General features: G+C 26.8%; 1 protein-coding gene across 3 annotated transcripts in view; it reads right to left on the bottom strand.

The window, feature by feature from the left end:
- Positions 1–14,721, bottom strand: part of LOC100160730 (short-chain dehydrogenase/reductase family 16C member 6) — a 21,358-nt gene extending 6,637 nt beyond the window's left edge. Inside the window, exons 1-2 of one of the 3 annotated variants that reach the window (XM_016806878.1) lie at positions 14,617–14,721; positions 14,308–14,507 (exon numbers count right to left, since the gene is read on the bottom strand). Coding sequence is in view for 1 of the 3 variants with exons in the window: in XM_003246478.4 (XP_003246526.1) it covers positions 11,367–11,471 (105 nt within the window). In the remaining 2 variants the exon portion in view is untranslated. Of the gene's footprint in view, positions 1–11,366; positions 11,808–14,307 lie in introns of those variants that run through there. The other 2 variants (XM_001947845.4, XM_003246478.4) reach the window with 2 other exon arrangements.
- Between the last annotated feature and the right edge of the window lie 3,965 nt (positions 14,722–18,686).

Here is an 18,686-nt window from a genome sequence, read left to right as displayed (position 1 = left end):
TTCTGCTTTGGAATATAAAATTAAAACCCAATTTTGTCATTCAAAAAAGTAAAAAATTAAAAAATTATAATGATAAAAAATATTTAAAAATATAATTTTTTAAGAAAAATGTTGTTTTATAAGCGACTTGAAACTATGTAAAAAAATATTTTCAAAAAATGTTACACTTTTTGAAATAATGAGTGTTGTTTGCTAAAAAAATCACCCAGTATAGGTAACAATTTGTATTTATATTAAAATAAATTCCGATTTTAAATGAGTTCAAAGTTTAGACACTCATCTTAAAAATATGAAAACCTACATTTTATCCATTAACTGCTTACTAATGTTAACTTAATTTTTATTATCTTTATATTTAAATATGAACATTAGAATATTTAATTTTAACTTGGCTTATTTTTATTTTATCAACACGATATACTTCATAAGAAAATACATTTTTATATTGATTTGGTTGAATGTAATTTTAAAAAAAAGACAAGAAAATTTATAAAATAAGCGAAAATATTAAGTATCAGTTTCTTCAAGGAATTTCGATTAAGCTTATGATATAAATCAAAATAAATATTATAATACTACTTATTTTTTTTTTAATGCACTGTTTTGTAATAAAACATTGTTTATTATAAAAGTTCAACCATATGCCACCTTGTGCAGTACGAAAATATTAACGTAATTGTTTATCAACGAGAAGTCAAGGGGAAAATGTATAAGAAAAAATATATTAAAAGACGGGAAAAAATTCTAAAGTCAATCGCAAATACAAAGGGAGGCGAACAATCTGAAAGTGTCATAAATCACAGACATCTGGAACGCATTACTACGATTTCTACGGTTGTTTGATAAGACAAAAAACGATAATTTCATAAGACTAATAAATGCATTTTAAATGTTTAACCAAAATAAATTTTAAAAAAATTAGATACAAATTTTATTTTTATCTAAACACATTTTATGAATATTATTTGTATTTAAAAAACTATAAGTGTAAAAAAATTAATATTTTTATAAATAAACTTAATGGTGTCACGCGATGTCTGCGATCTAAAAATGTTTCTTAAGCAAATATATAATAATATTATAGCACCATATTTGGACACCTCGAGTTTTCGAGGATTAAAAACTCAATTTCACGCTGGTAGATACAAAAACGACGTTGGTACCTAATTCATATAATATATCATATTTTAATATGATACAAAAAATAGCATCTTCATTTTATAAAATATATTTTAATACCTACAAAATAAACCATTCAATTATTTTAAGTACAATTTATTGTTGATGGTCATTTAAGAATAAGATTAGCTATATTCTCCACGTTAAAATATTACGTAATATTGTGTACATAATGGTGATTACATTGAAGAAAATATAAAAATGAAAGATGCAAATATTAATTTATGGGACGTACTATGGTCGGTTCACTCGTTTAATACGAATACTACAATGATTGTATATAAATTATTTATTGAAAATATTTATTTATTTTTGAATTAATTGACGCAGCCATACTCAAAAATAACTACCAATTTATTTCTAAAATAATATGTACTTATTTCTACAGTAAATAATTACTTATATCAATATTATTCTTTTGTTAAACTAAAATATTTACAAAACATTATAAATGTGTACGCACTATCAAGGGAAGAACTTCGTACACTGTATACTGAGCATAAATGTTTTGTGTATACCCAAAATCTCTGAATAAATAAATTAAACAAACAGGGTAATAATATATAGTGATGTTAAATAATGGGGTGAATCAAAACAATTATTTAATTTTATAAATTCCAATTTACTATATTATTGTAATGAAAATAGAACTAAATTTGGTCTCGTATTGCAATATTTCGACGACATTCCAGAATAATATAATCTACATAATAAATTCAGGTGTACCTACTGTCGTGGTGGTTAAACATAGTTGGGAGGGGGGATACAGTATATTCCTACCATGAAATTTTTTTCAATAATTATAATATTTATATAAAATATAAATTACAAATTATATTAATAATGATCAAATAGTGCGTGTGCAAAAATCAATCACCCCCTCCCCCTTTCAATCAAAGACAGAATCATTTAACCACCACTCTGAACATATATATATTTTATAACAGAAATATATTATGAAGTAGGTAGCTGTACTATTATGGCTTGCTAATATTTGATTTTATAAGTGATCTACATAGTTTTTTATCTGTTGTAATAGCAATACTATGTACAATTGTATACGAATTATGCACTTAAATCATAAAGAAATCAGAATATGTATTTATTTACTACCTAAAAAATATATTTATCTTTAAGTTAATTTTGAAGTACCTACATATTAGCATAATATTATTTATATTCGTGTAACCTACGTGTGTAGATATAATATTGTAACCTAATTACTCACATTATTATACACGTTTTACATTTTACTAGAAAAAAGAAGAAGTTTATAAATTAAACCTTATTTTGCTTATTATATATATCTTAAAAAAAAGACACAAACGAATTCAAAGGAAATAAATTATATAACAAACTAAGTACTAAGTACTGATGCGTAATAAAAAAGCAAAATTCTTTTACAAAGAGTATTTTCTCTTTGTAATGTATTTTGAACAAAAAATAACTCCTTACTTAAATATAATAATATAGATCGTGAATTCGTAAATAAATAAGAAAACGTTAAATATTTTGATGAGGTCGTTAAACTATACGAACTGTTTATGTTTAAAACCGTTTTTGGCGTGTACATTTTTGACTGTATATAATTTAATATATTATTAGGTACATATATTACAAAAATATAAGTCATACAAAAAATAGAACTGTTTACGAATACATCAGCTTATCAAGTAGTTCGAATACAACAGGTATTTCTTGGGCAATCTCAATACCTTCGTTATAAAGTACCTACCGTTATATTAAATCGATATAAGCGTTATTTTAATAATAATAGGAGTACAATCATATGCAATATTATAGCACACAGATTCGCCCGTCCTATCCTATGATTATCCGTGGAAATCGAATGTACATATTAATTATACATAATATTTTGGTGCACATCAATGACACTGGCGTAATAATATCGTTATTTTAGGCGTGTTACAATTTGAAGGCGATTTGGAGATTTCCATTTGAATTGTACACTATCGATAATTTAAGAAAGGACGTCACATCCGTGTGCAGTGTTGTCTCCGTCTAACAATCGTATACAAAATATTATTACCTAATAAATATTCGCATTCCACAGAACCAATTTTGTGCTGTTAGCTTTAATATCGGAATGAATTGGATTATGATTGTAAATCACTAAAGTGAGAATATTATCTGAGTTTATATAATAGTTAGTTAGTTTTGTTTCTTACGATTCTTAGTAAAAATTTTAATGGATTTATAATCATTATTTATTTGTAATATTCGACATAATAATATTCATATAACTTGCTCATAATAATTAAATCATCGTAAAAAATCAACGTAAGTATACACGCGTAGATTATGCGAATTAAGTTATTATCTTTTAAATATAATATATAGCAGGTCAATAGTAATAATTATCATCCTAATATTAAAGCTAACAGTGCAAAACTGATACCGCCGATGAACTCAAATGTGCCATGTCGTGCTCTATTGTAAGACAACACGTCGCGCGGATGTCCTCTTATTAATTAAAACCGAAATTCGAGGGTTTTGTGTTATGACAGGCGTTCGAAAAACGCGCGCACAGTTGGTTATAGTGGACTCGTGCGACGTATTTATTTTAATACTAATTTCAAGAGGCGGAAACAATAGTTGGACGAACGAATTAAAAAAATTAAAAAGAAACGAAACTCTCGACGAGAGTAAAAAATAATAATAATAAAAACTAGAAACTGATATTATATTATATTATTATCATAATCTCTTCCGCCGGGCTGCAGACCCGATGTATTTAATCGGCTCTCTTTCCCCACACATATAACGGCGGTAGCGGAGACTGTGCAGGCGTCGGTCGCGCGCGGTCGGCCTTAATTATAAAGATAACGACGCGCCGGCGGAGCGCATTGAACGAGAAAACTGCTGACTTGTGTTCGCGTCGCGGCCGTTGCAAAAGCGGCGCTAACGACGGCAGTTCGGGTCCGAAAAGCACGCGCCCGCCACACAATGGGACGCAGATTGAAAAGACGTTCGTCGGTACAGTTTCGTATATGTATAATACGTGTATGCGTACGTATATACGCGTATAGGTGGGTTATATCATATGATATATATATATATATATAAATGTAGGCACAGGACCTCGTGGTACATACGTATGGACGGCGGCGAGTGCGGAACGACCGATGAAGAGTGAGAGAGAGAGAGAGAGAGAGAGAAAGAGAGAGAGAGAACGACCGACTGTAGGCGCGTAGGTATATTAGGGAGAAAATGGAATAAAAGCGAAAAACGCCGTGGCGCAGGGTGGAGGAAAAGAAAAGAATTACGACTTTCTATTCCGACCGTCCCCCCTACCCTCCGTTTCCTGAGGGGTCCGCGAATTTTTACCCTCGGGGCGCGTGCTTTATATCGGAATACCTACGCGCCCTGCCCGCACCGATCCGTACTGGGGAAAGAGTCACGAATCAATTATAATAGCTCCGAACAGCGCAGCGGGAGGATTTGTAGCTGAGCGTATATATACAATCCCGGAATCGGATTAAAAGTCCTGTTGCGCTCCCGCAAACGCGCTGCGACGTAGGTAATATTATTATCATCATATTAATATACATAATATATGAATGTGTATGTGTATGTGCGGGCGGGCGTGCATATTAAAATATTATTATGGTCAGCGACGAGGGACAGACAAATGGTGCACCTAGGTCACTGCAAGTCAAAGTGTCGGAAATTAAAATAAAAAATGGATTTGCGAATGAAATTATGCAATTTTTTTCCTCATCTCATTTCTGAAAATTAAGATTATACAATATGTCAATATATGATTTAGTATTTTAATCTACGGTATGTGTATTAATGTTATATTACAATACTGTTGTGTATAGAAGACGTATAATTCGATAAACTTAATCAACTATTTTATAGGTATCATTATATTATATTATAAACATAATAAATTAGAATTGCTAAATATACCGAAACCTAGCTAATCTATTCTGTAATAATAATAATAACAATATTATCTGCGCGTTGAGCTTCATTTGTTCTCTTGACATTTGCAATAGCAATCTATTTCCATTGCTTGTCCTGCACCCTGCAGGTATATATTATGCGTGTTGCGTGTATATAAGCGTACCACACTGTTTTTGGAAACTTATGAAATAATTAATAATGTAATAATAACAATAAAATATAATGACGACGACGAGATGAGGAGCGCATCGTTAAACCCACATCAGTCGTCGTTATTATTTTTGTTCGAACATATCGTCTCGTGTAATGATTTAACCACAAATATATAGAAAATCGTTATTATTTTCAGTTAGGTTTATCTTACCTATTCGTATATAATACGCCTTCGTATAGTACTCTGGGGCTAGGAGGAATCGTTTCGAGTGGTATTTTTTATATTTGCATTTACAATAATAATATTATACCTAACAGTTGGTAATAATTGTATAAATGTGACTATAATAATATAATATAGCTTTATGATTTGTTTACCTTTAAAATAACAACTGATAATAACATTATAAGAAATGACCCGAGCAACCTTTTGACCGTCAATGAATTCATTTTATTTTTGGAATTATGTTAACCTAGCATTGTTGTTGGATTTAAATTATTATAATATTAATTATTGTAAATGTTCGTAACATATTCTACATCGGTATGAAACGTTTGATAACGAAACGCGATTAACTTCGTAAATCATTGTTGTAAGTATACATTTACAAGACCGTGCTTAACGGCATAGTTTGTTATAGGTATCATACGTTGCGCGACATTTTAATCTAAAATATAAATACGATATTTAATTAGATATTGAACATTTTAAATTAATAGCGCACCGTATATGTGCGTTTTCGCTTAAGTATTAAATTCGATTTCGCTCAACTCGAACGTACATAATAGGTAATAGCGTTGGTATACGATGATGTTACCGTGCAAAATATTATTTGTATTCCGTTCCGACAATCTTTGAGCTATATAGCTCACGGTTAGCTGTTATTTTAACAATATTTTATTAGACAATTTATATCATACGAGAGTTGTACATGGAACGAGATTGTGTAGACAATGCTGACGCTACGAGAATTTCATAAATACATTAAGGTGTATTTTAGCAAATCTAATAAAATCCTTGAAGATTTACGAACATGTTTCACATAAATTACCAATAAATCTTTTGATAATAACATTATGGGTATAATTTTGAATCAATTTAAAATTATATCAGAAACTGATATTTATATTGAAATCGTTTAAGAAACGTACACCATATTATACACAAAGAGGTGATACATTAAATTGTTTAAATTCATTATTTTGAAAAGTCTTAACTTTTTTGAAAATATTTTTACTGCGTAATTTAATGTGATTGCAAAATAAAATGTTTGAAAACAATTATTTGATTATTAAAATATTTCAACCATTGATATATTTATACCATTAATTAAACATATTAATATATTAAATTTTATGAATAAATATAGGTAATACATAGTACAATGCAATAAAAATCGTATAAAATAATTCGGAAAATATTTATAATAATGGATGTAGGTATTATGTTACATAATTGTTTACAGTTAAATATTACTAGCAGTGCAAACTATTTAAGTACCAACACACAATTTGATTAAATTTGAATAAAAAAACACCGTGTTCGTTGATCGAAAGTTGTGTCTAGTATAAAATCAATAAATTAAAAGAGCACACTATTAAATCATTACTCATTCATATAATTATAACTCTATATAATATTTAAGCGCACAGAGTAATAATACCGATTAGAAATATTTTCCTAAACATCCGGAGTATAAAAAATGTCATGAATCAGTCATGAATTATGCAGCTTAGAAAAAAATAGTTACGTGACGCCATCCACACTGCGCCGCACTGCGGCCAATCTAATATCATTCATATTATTTATATTTATGTAAATCAATATCTTTTGTTCTAATTATTATAAACATTATTATGATCGATGCTAATTCACTGGAAATCCGTTAATTTCACACAATACCTTATACACATTTTAACCTTATCAATTCAACTAATAATTTTTTTTTCATTTTTGAATCGTAAGTGAAATTATTATGTATTTTATACAATAGTGTAATCAACACAATATTTTAATGAGTGGCTTCAAAAATTATTATTTTTAGTTTAAATATTTTAAACACTATAGGGCAGTATATTTATTGTTGTTTTTAAATGTGAAAGATTTTTTAAAATTAATCTTAAGTACCTGTACACTCTCCTAGTGTTTTAAATACCAACAACTGTAGGAAAATATTATTTGAAGCTGTACACATAGCGAGTACAGGCCTCAACTTAATTATAATATAACAGAATATAATGATATAGGCCGTCTTGACCCAGAAACGACACGTAGCAAAATTGTAAACGTCCACTACACCGTTGATTAATAAAAATAAAACTGCGAGACTTCTAAATATTTTTTGAGTTTTTGTCTCCATTGAGTAAATAGCAATAACGGTAATGAATTAAATGGTCGTAAAGCGTTATTGAATAACATAGAATTATTTATAAACAAGAAATTAACTACAATATCGCTCCAACAAACCGTTCAGAGCGAAATAAAATAGTTCATATTTATTTTGCGTTATTTTTTTATGTTCGTAAAACATTCAAACGTATTTCTTTTTATATATATATTACATGAGAACGTTTTTGGGTTCCTATGGACTTTTATATTTTTGGCACTATTTCTGATATTGTATGGCCGCATTTATGTCCAGTAAAATATATTTATGATGACAGAGGATTTTTTTTCTGGAATTACGGTTTCTTATATTTTATACTATATCTCTTCGTTCCCATTTAACGGATACCTTTTTATCTGAATTTCTCCAGCTTTATTTTCAAACGAAACGCACATGGAGTTTATAGGTAGGTTGGTAAATATTATAAAAATTAATTCAATTCGAGGAACAAAACAAAATATGTATTATTATTGGCGCAGAAATTATTATTGAGTAGGTAGATGGTGTTTAACGAGTATTATAATATTTTCAATATGTGTTGATCGCTTTTCGTTCCATTTTTATTAACTGATAAAAAAATTTAAAATTCAACATAAAAATAACAATTTTTTGGTCAAATCGTCACTTTTGCTTTGTATATTATAGTTTCAACAGAAGAAGTGTGTTAAAAGTGTTCAAACATTGCAAACATTGAAATACGGAACAATAACACTCAACTCCACCCTTTCCGGTTCACAAACCCACGCACACAGAGTAACGATCAGATATAACGTAATATTATATTGAAACGCGATAAACACTCGAAAAGTGCCTAATTTGAGTTTATATAGTGTTCGAAAAATAATAATGAGTATACGGTGGCATATGTCAAATGAATATATAGGTTCTTTCCGTTCCAAACAGTTTTTTATACATTGTGTTAAATGTTTACTCAAGTTTTCTTCGACCGTACAGCTGGCGACCGGACATTTCTGTGACATTAGCAAGTACCTCTTTTTTATTATTATTATCTCGCTAGTCTGGCGTTTTTTTTTTGTTTTTTTGTTCTGGCACCCTCCTACGAGAGCTGTATGGGAACAATGCCCAATTTCTAAGTGAGTGCCCAAGTATACTGCAAGTTATACTATTATACTGCAATTCTTAAGTGGAAAAAAACGTCAATAAAACATCACCAGACATGTGCAATGGTTTCAATTTAAAAAGACAAAACACAAATTCTACTCAGAAAAATTGTTAGGTTGGCTTATAGTTGAAACATGTCCATCTTTTATTGTCAGATATTATATAATAATATGTATCACTATTGCACGTGCAATTAAACGAGCCATTAAACGTTTAATATAATATTATTTTATCGGTTTTAAAATTCGTTTTATGTTTGTACATTTATCAGTCTTAATAGAACATTTCCAGATCACAATATTATAGTTAAATAATATAAATCACGTTTAATTGGATCTGGTGATATGCAATAGTAAGCAATATTTATATAAATATTATTTTAGCAAAACATTAACCATTATGGAATTTCTTACTATCTTTAAATACACTGAAATTTTCGCGAGCGTGAAACGCTAATTATTTATTATATACGATTATTCAATTTACTGTCGACATTACAGGCAAGATTTAAAGTCAGTGATTTATATTTTGTTCACAATTGAATTTATATTTAATTAATCTAAGATTATTGGTATGTTTGTAGTACTGTGTACTATCAGCGTTAGATTTTTTTTTTTATAAATTAAGGATTAACTATTAACTATTATCTAGCTACTCTAAAAGTAAAGAAGGAATGAAAATATCCTTAGTGATAAAAAACATAACATAATATACAATGTACATATACATCGTTTAAACTCACAAAACTGATAAACCATAATATTATTTACGACCTAAGCAATATTTATATCATTGGCAATATTAAAGAAATCGAATAAAAGAAATGAATTAAGATATAAAATTACTTTATCCATGCCAAAAATGCACATAGAGTATAATCAAACAATAGACAAAGGACTTACGCCGACGTAATAAAACAAATCAAACAACATCCCTAGTTGTTAATTCTTGATCAACAAATTTGGAACAACTGATCGACTAAATCAAACTTAATTAAATAGTCAATTTAACAATATGGAAAATAAAGTACTGACATCTCAATTAAAAATAAAAATCTGACTAGAATGGATCATACCAGATTGACTTATGGTTTTCTGATGACAAAATGTGACCCTCCTGAATGTCAACTGGCGGCATCATTCTAACAATCAAACATATTTTTAACGAATATAGACGAGTGTAAGAACACATATTGAGACTATTAAATTAGATATCTATCTAACAAAGTATGATCTCAAATATTAATTTTTTTGACCATTATTCGAATAATAATTTTTTTTAAACATTTCCCCCTCTCTCTAAACGTTATAAGTGACGTTTATAGGCGACTTTTTTCTCGTTTAATTATAGTGTTATTTTTAATACTTTGCAATAACTGTAGTTGTTAAATTTTGTTGAAAATGTAAAAAATAATATAGCATAGGTAAAAAATTACATTTTAAAAATTTAGTTAAATATTTGTTATAATTATGTATTAATTACCATGACAAAACACAATAGCAAATTTAAATTCCTAATATTATGCTTATAATAATATCATGTTATGATATAATTGAAATAATATTCATATAGTCTACTCGCTAGTCACTACGCAAAACATTGAATCTCCATTATAATTTCTATAAACTTAACAACATTCCATATTTTATGCAAATGAACCATAAATCAAAACGAATGCTTGTATTTGTTTATCATTTGTACTCATCACTTATTACTTTTCATCATTTTGATATTAATAATGTAATTAGTTTATAATACTAATAAGTAATTTCTATAGAACATAACAATACAACCTCGTTTTGTAAAATATGTAACATAGTTTGTAAAATAATTCATAGGTACCTATTTATAATGATCAGGCTTGAATTAAAATGTGATGTTTAGCAATTATTTTATTATAATATTAATATAGTACATTATATTATTTATCTTCCTTTTTATTTTTTTTATTTTTATTATTTTTTTATTTTTATTATTATTTTATATTTATTTTTATTTTAACCTATATTATTTACAATAAATTGTTCTTATTGTTCTCTTTTTTGTAACAGATTGAATAAAAATTTATGAACCAAAAAAAAAAAATTATTTTTTATATTACTCGTTTATGTACCTAATCAATAGGTAATTACCTAATCAATTAATAATAAAGGCATATTATTATTTAAAAATTGAAGAACAACAAAATTCATTTTTTTTTTTATTTTATAAGTAGGCACTTAAAGTGAAATAATATGTTGAAATAACAATAATTAATTTGAAAAATATAAGATAATATTTTATTATTTTATTAATTTCTAGAGCTAGGTTTTCCGTTATATTAAAATTATTCACAATTGTTTAGTAGATAATATTATATACCGAATGACATTAATTAATAGCTAAATTTAAATAGTATTCTGTTTCACGACATTAAAGCATAATAATATTGAACGTATTATTTATATTATTGGTTTGGCTTTTCCGAATTATCTTTCGTATTAATTCGACATCTTACTGACTCTTTTAATAACAATGACTGTTGTTTAAGGAAGTTTATCGTAGTTTATTCACTTTGACATTTATGTAATGACATGGTTCGTAAATACATACTGTATCTGATCCATTTAAGGTCGGTTGGTTTCTGTTAACTCTACTAGATTTGCTGTTTTTCCTCTTAGGGCTTTGGGCACTGCCAGAAGACGAACCCTTCGCCATTGGAACGAAACGAATTTAACAACCAACGATAATGTTTAAAAATTATCAAAACCATACAAAACCGGCTCAAATTAATGCGCGTGTTACTGAAACGATGTCATACTCGGCGGTCCCTCATCGTTTTCCCGGTTATCGATTAACGTGTTTGTTAGACTATTATAAGGTATATTATATAATATTAAATCAACTCGAAGGAACACTGATCTTAAACGACGTAATGGACATCACTGGGGTTTATTCATAGTTTATTCACAGTTAATTCGCAGGTTATTCACATTTTATTCACTAGTTCATCACTCTGACGCGTACACAATGTACTAGCATATACATGTATCATAGACGTTCACCACCACTGTACCTATGTCGGATGCAATAATGTTTTCTCCGATAGATAACTTATAATGATTCTATTATTGTTGTCTTTTTTATGGAATTGTATTTGTGATGAGATAACACACAATTTGTTACACTAACGAGCTTGTTTTCTTCAGAGCTTTATTATATTAATATTTACATAGGTAACTAGTAGGTACATAGGTATATGCGTGTTTATTTATTTTTATCAATAATATTATCATAAATTCTAATCATTTGTTTTATATAATGATGATTATGTTCAGCCAATACACTATATTATGGATAATCCGTATTTGGTCTCTGTAGTTTAAATAATTCTATAATGAAGGATTTACTTTGAGTGGATAGTTACATTTAATATGAACTATTTTATTCTATACATAATACCTATAATATATAGTTGTATACTTTTATGTAATTACCGATATCGCCGGATTATCATTAACCAACACTATTCGACACTAACTTATTTTCACTATTTTCGATTCTATTATTAATTACTCGTGTATTTATTTTTATAATAGTGAAGTTAAGTCTAAAGCACGTTGTTTGCAACAATTTAAGTCAAAAAGACGAATCGTAGATTTAACTAATGATTAACGAAAAAAATGTATTGTCGAACGAGTATAATATACTGGATAGTGGATACCCAAATAGGAGCATTCAAAATTCAATTGTTTTCTTTCAAAAAAGTGTGTTGTAATAATTCGTTTTTTCAAATATGGTTTTAGATTTTGAGCGGAGCGATGAATGCAATTATTTTACAATGATGTGTGTTTTTTTATGTCTGTGTACACTAGGTATAAGTATTGTTGAAATAATGCTTCGATTTTCAACATCAGTATCTTGTTCGATGGGAAAGTTAATCTAATTGATGCATTGGGAAGATTAAAATCGCCGAGGAAAACCAAACATTTTTACGCAAAATCGGTTTTCAAAAAAATCGATTTTGATTTTTGGTGTAACTCTAAAAGACCTAATACCCAACCGTACCGTAGATACATGCAATTTTCCTAGTTGCTTATATTAGCATTTCCTATACACCATAAAATTTTGAAAATATTTTGACTCGTTTGGAATTGTTTACAGACAACTTAAAACTTCAATTTTTTTAGTTTTTTTTTTTTTTTATAAATATTAATAAGAATATTATTATTAATATTTACAAGACTCCTGATTTATTGTTACAATAGCAGTTTAAAAATATTAAAAATACATAGTCACGATTTTTTTTTATAAGCATTAAATTTCGTATTTTAACAAAATGTATCAAATTTAAAATTTAATAATTATTTTATAGTTAAAAATGTATAAAATGTTCAACTTTTATAAGCTAAAGATTAAAAATTTAGGATCCACGTAAATAGGTTATGTATAAATTACTTTATTCACAATAATATCATCAAATATACTAATATCACTGGCTGACTGACCGTCTTTGCTCAGAATCGTTTTTCTTCTGCAATGATATTATATCATTGAATTCAAATTTAGCACTATCCATTTCAATGACCCACTTGTAACCTACTGAGATTCATATATTTCAATTTATAATGTAGGTATAATAATAATGAGTGTTAGAGTGTGTATAATGTATATGTTAAGTGGATTGTTACATTTTTTTAAATATAGATACCTATTTTACAAATATAAGGGAAATGTTTCTTTTAGTAGCGTTAATAATAACAATTTAATATGTTTACAATATTGTACTAAAAATAAAGCATTACAAATTCTATAAACTTCTCCAATTATAAACAAAAAATGAATTAACATTTTTTTAATATAAAAGTTTTCTTTTTTATTATATTAGTCACATGTATTCATAAATAATTTATAGTGTACCTATACTAAGAAAAAAATTTGCAAGAATTTTATTAGAACTTGTATTGACTTTAAATTTATAAGAATTTATTAAATCCGTATAACATATAGGTATTTTCTAAGAAGTGAACTATTTTAAAGATTTTTCTTGATTGAACTGTATAAATTGTTATTCTTCAAGGAATCAAGCTTATGAGAAATGTTTTACTATAATATAATGTGTAACACTACTAATTTTATTTGATAAAAAATAAACAAATACTTTTGTTGACACAATATAATACTATTAATACAAATCGAAAATAAAAATTAATTATAAAATACTATACATCATAGATGCATTTATTTTTAACGAAACACTATCTATTGAAATGTTCTATGGTTAACTTATTGTTATTATTTTTTAATTTATAAAATTGTATAAACGAAAGTACATATTTTTAAAATATTAATAAAAAAAAATGAACTAAAATATATATGCAATTACGTTAAAATCTATAATTACCTATTCAGTTTTTAGAGTTCTACTTGTATCAACTCCGTATTTAATATAAATTAAAAACCAACAACCATTCTACCATGTATTATAGTGATGAATAAAACAAAAAAACCCAAAATATACAACTAAATAGATAACATTATTGATTGTACTTACATAATTCGCTGTTTTAACCTTCTTCTAAGCACTCAGAAAAATCACTTAAAATTTTTTTTTCTATAAAATAATTATCGTTTGTAATGTTGTGTCTGAAGACTAACTCGGTATTAATTTTGTCTTATACAATTCAACTTATTCGAACCCACGATTATCATATTTTATCATAAATCAGTGTTATCTTAAAGTTATAAATATATCTGAAATGTCCACAGTCAAAATTAATTAATCGTTATTTAGTATTTTCACATACCTACCTACTTCTCAACATACAATTATTTATTTAAAAAGCTAAAAATGTGTACCTACCCATTAAGTTTGTTATAAAATGTAAAGGATTTAAGAAAATGAATAGTCATAAACATTTGAGTAGGGGGTAGGCACCACTTAGTACTTACTCAGTACTTAGTTATTATTATAATATTATGAGGTTAATTATTTGATGTTATAAATAATATATGACCAATCAATTACCAGGAAAATTTTATCTACAATGCCTTCTAATAACATATCATTATAACTTATATTATTATACACACCTTAATTATTACATTAATGTGGTTTATATGAAATCAATAAAGATATTTGCAACATTAAATTATAAATAATTAACATGCACAAAGATAAAAACTTTAATTAATCATAATGAAATAATAATGCATTTTGAAACAAAAAACAATATAGGTAGGTAGGTACAAACGTTGATCCAGGTGGGGATGGAATTAACGTTTGGACATAGGTACTTTAAACCCAAAATATATGTACAGTCACCGTTCATGTCACAGAAATAAAACGATCACACGGTAACAATAAGCAGTAAAAAAAAATTATACTGTTGATCATTTGGACATATTTATTTAATATTATTATTTCAAATACGTTGAACAATTATTTTACTGTGTCTTTTGTTGTGTATTTGTGTATGCTTTAGTGTCTGCGTACAATGTGTGAATGAAATAAGTACGATTTTATACTGCTCCAGTGCATATTATATTACAAATTTACTCTTCATAGGTTGTCATACAATATAGTTATTCATTTTTAATTAATATATATATAATGTATTATTCCTTTACATAATCTTGCGATGCGTACACACTATTACACGGGTGGAGATTGAATTTTCCGGTATTTTGTACTACTTGTGTGCAAACACCATCTATATTATATCCGAACTGTAAAAATGTTTACTGCACTCGTTATAATATTTCTTATACACCGTGTTGTAATATTTATCTTGGATGAGTAGTATTAATTCCGATTGTGATTAGCAGTCATCGGATGGTCCGCCGCATCCACTGCAGCCCGCACTATGCACTATTGCCTATTTTATATAATTTATAAATCATAATTAATGATCATAATAATATTATAGTGTCTACCGTACAATCATCTATCATATTATTATTGAAACCACACCACATCACATAATTTCGTTTGGGTAGTTATCGTCTTTAATAAATGTCGTTATTTAATCATCACTATAACTAATACCCACCGATTGAATTAAAACTTAAAAATATTTTATACCATCCGATTTAAGATACTGTGCAGAGCAGTCACGTGTTTTAGATTCTGAGTAAAGCGAAAAGAACCAAAGTACTTTACAAAATATTTGGGAAAAAGTACAAAAAAAGTAGGTAAGTACTAAAAAACAGGAATATTTACGCAATACTATTTTTTTTTTACAAAAATCGATTATGATTAATTATGATCGATTTTGTTGTAATTCAAAAATAATATTTTTTGACATTTGAAATTGTCAATTTTCAAATGTATGTTAGTAAAACATTTTTTTAAGTAAAAAAATAGCCAAACATTCAAACAAGGTTTCTTGAAAGTTATCGATATGACGAATAAAACGGTTTCAAAATGATATAGTCACAAATATTTTCTAAGTGTTAATATTTTGCAAGTTATTGAACATGAATATCTTGCGCAAGTATATGCAAATTATTTTGTGGTTATAATTTAGAAATTCTTTCAGTTTTAATTTTAATAGCCACTTCAATATTATTTTAATTCTTAAGATTCTTTATCAGTTCTTCTTACAGTACCAACTATACAATATCGAACCATCTATATTATACTCCTACAAATTTCAAATACATACAACATATTCAACATTATTGACCATATAATATAAAATATTTGAGATGTATATAATTATGCAATATTAACTTAATTTCAAGCTATCACTATACTTTAATTTCTGTTATCTCCAATGACCTTTGCTGTCGCAGATTTACTTTTAATAATAAAAATAAAAACTATATCGTAAATACATAATATGGACAATTTTTTTTTTTTTTTATATAGATATTGTAGTCCTAATCTTGACAAAATTGGATATTTTACGAAAAAATAACGATTTTTACTCAAAGGAATTTAGATATTATGTTGTAATTCAAAATATAGTAAGGAATTGAAACTTTACTACTTAGTAAATATTGTGAATATCTAACCAATGATAAAATAATTGGAATAGTTTTCAGCTATTTTAGATATTTTAATATAGAAATATTTATCCAAAATGTGATAAATTGATAAACTACGTTGGTTTGTATTTTTAATTTGCACAACACTCTGTATGAGTTTTATTTATTATTTATTTATTTTATTAATTCCTTATTAGTTATTATGTATTTTTGATGAAATATAACTATATTGTACACATTTTTTAAATTGTAAAGATAAACATAATACTATTACTGTTGAAAATGTGAACACCTATATTAGCATAATATTTATAACTTACTGTAACAACTTTTTTCAATGCATGGTAATAGCAGATATAAAACATTATGTGTATATAATTTAATACCAACATTGTTTGCCTATTATAAAATAATATTATGGTAATTAATACTAATGATAAAAAATAAAAGAAAAAAATAAATTACCTACCTTTGATTATTATCACTTACAATCACAGATCTAGGTATAATACTATACTAGATGCCGACTTTATATTCTACCGTGTATGGCTTTTTTGAAGCCAAAGGTTGGGCAATGTTCACAATCTGTAATCCATATTATAATATATAATAGATAGAAGATTGATAACATCGATTTGTAAACATTGCCCAACCATATAGGTTAGGGTATAGGACGGTTAGCTTCAAGTATGGTTTCCTAGTCGGACATCTAGTATTATAGTATATATCTGTGTTTACAATTTAAGAAGTAACAACTACAATATTTATTTTTCAATTGATCACTAATAAATTATTGACTTATTTAATTTTTAAAACATGATGTTAGTAAAAGTAGATTTGATAATAAATCATTAACGACTTGATGAGGAAAATAAGATAAATATATTATATTTGTGTTATTGGGAAAAAGTTTTAAGGATATATTGTCTTAAATATATGCGTAACAATTTAAATAAACGTATCTACTTATCACAGGTTTCATTATAATATATTTGTTTACCTTTCATTCAATTTATAGAAGGAAACGTCAGGTAGCTTTCCTCCAAAAATGAGATATGGTTTTCCTACACACGTTTGAGACTAAAATCATGTCAATCTCCCTTAAAATACTAAATTATATATGCCATATTCCATATCAAATATTATAATATATTATATGCTTATATAACAGTATATCAGATATTTTACCTATATTTAAGTCAGCACTGACAGTATTAACTTTTGATTACAACTGTATTGGTGTACTTATTGAAGTATTGCTCAAACAGTAGATAATCTCGTAACATTAACAAAGCTCTATAGTATTGAGATACGCACGCCAAAGAATACATAATACGTCTAAAATAATAATTTTATCAATTTAATTACATAAAAGTTTTAACCATCGGTGTTTTTCTAAAATTAAGTTTTTAAAATAACACCCTCTTGAATAATGATTAAAAAAAAAAAAAAAACAATAATATTTGAATACAACAACAATTATTTCATTATAACACGTCAGATCTTTGTGTTATTCAAATGCATTTGTATCTACAATACCTATTATAATTGGTAATATTTTATGACTTATTAATATGTTGGTATAGTTATAAAAAATAAAATATTGGTTTTTATTCATTTTAGTGAACATTTTAACATTAATTATTTGGTTTGTAAACTTTTATTTATTTATTTAATTGTACTATGTATGAAATTTATGCATACATTTTTTAGATTCTGAGTGGAACGATGAATGTATTGATTTTACAATGATGTGTGTTTTTTTTTATTATTTATTTTTTTTTTGTGTCTGTCATCACCTTTTAGGACAGTAAAAGTGCTTGGATTTTCTTCAACAGTACCTTTTCTGATAGGAAAGTGAATCTAGTTGGTACTTTGGGGGGTCAAAAGTAAAATTTTTCCAATAGTTTTCAAAAGCGCCGTGAAAAACAAAAGAAAAAT

This window comes from Acyrthosiphon pisum, chromosome A1, assembly GCF_005508785.2.
Source record: "Acyrthosiphon pisum isolate AL4f chromosome A1, pea_aphid_22Mar2018_4r6ur, whole genome shotgun sequence".
NCBI lineage: Eukaryota > Metazoa > Arthropoda > Insecta > Hemiptera > Aphididae > Acyrthosiphon > Acyrthosiphon pisum.
This window is presented reverse-complemented; position numbering and strand designations above follow the sequence as displayed.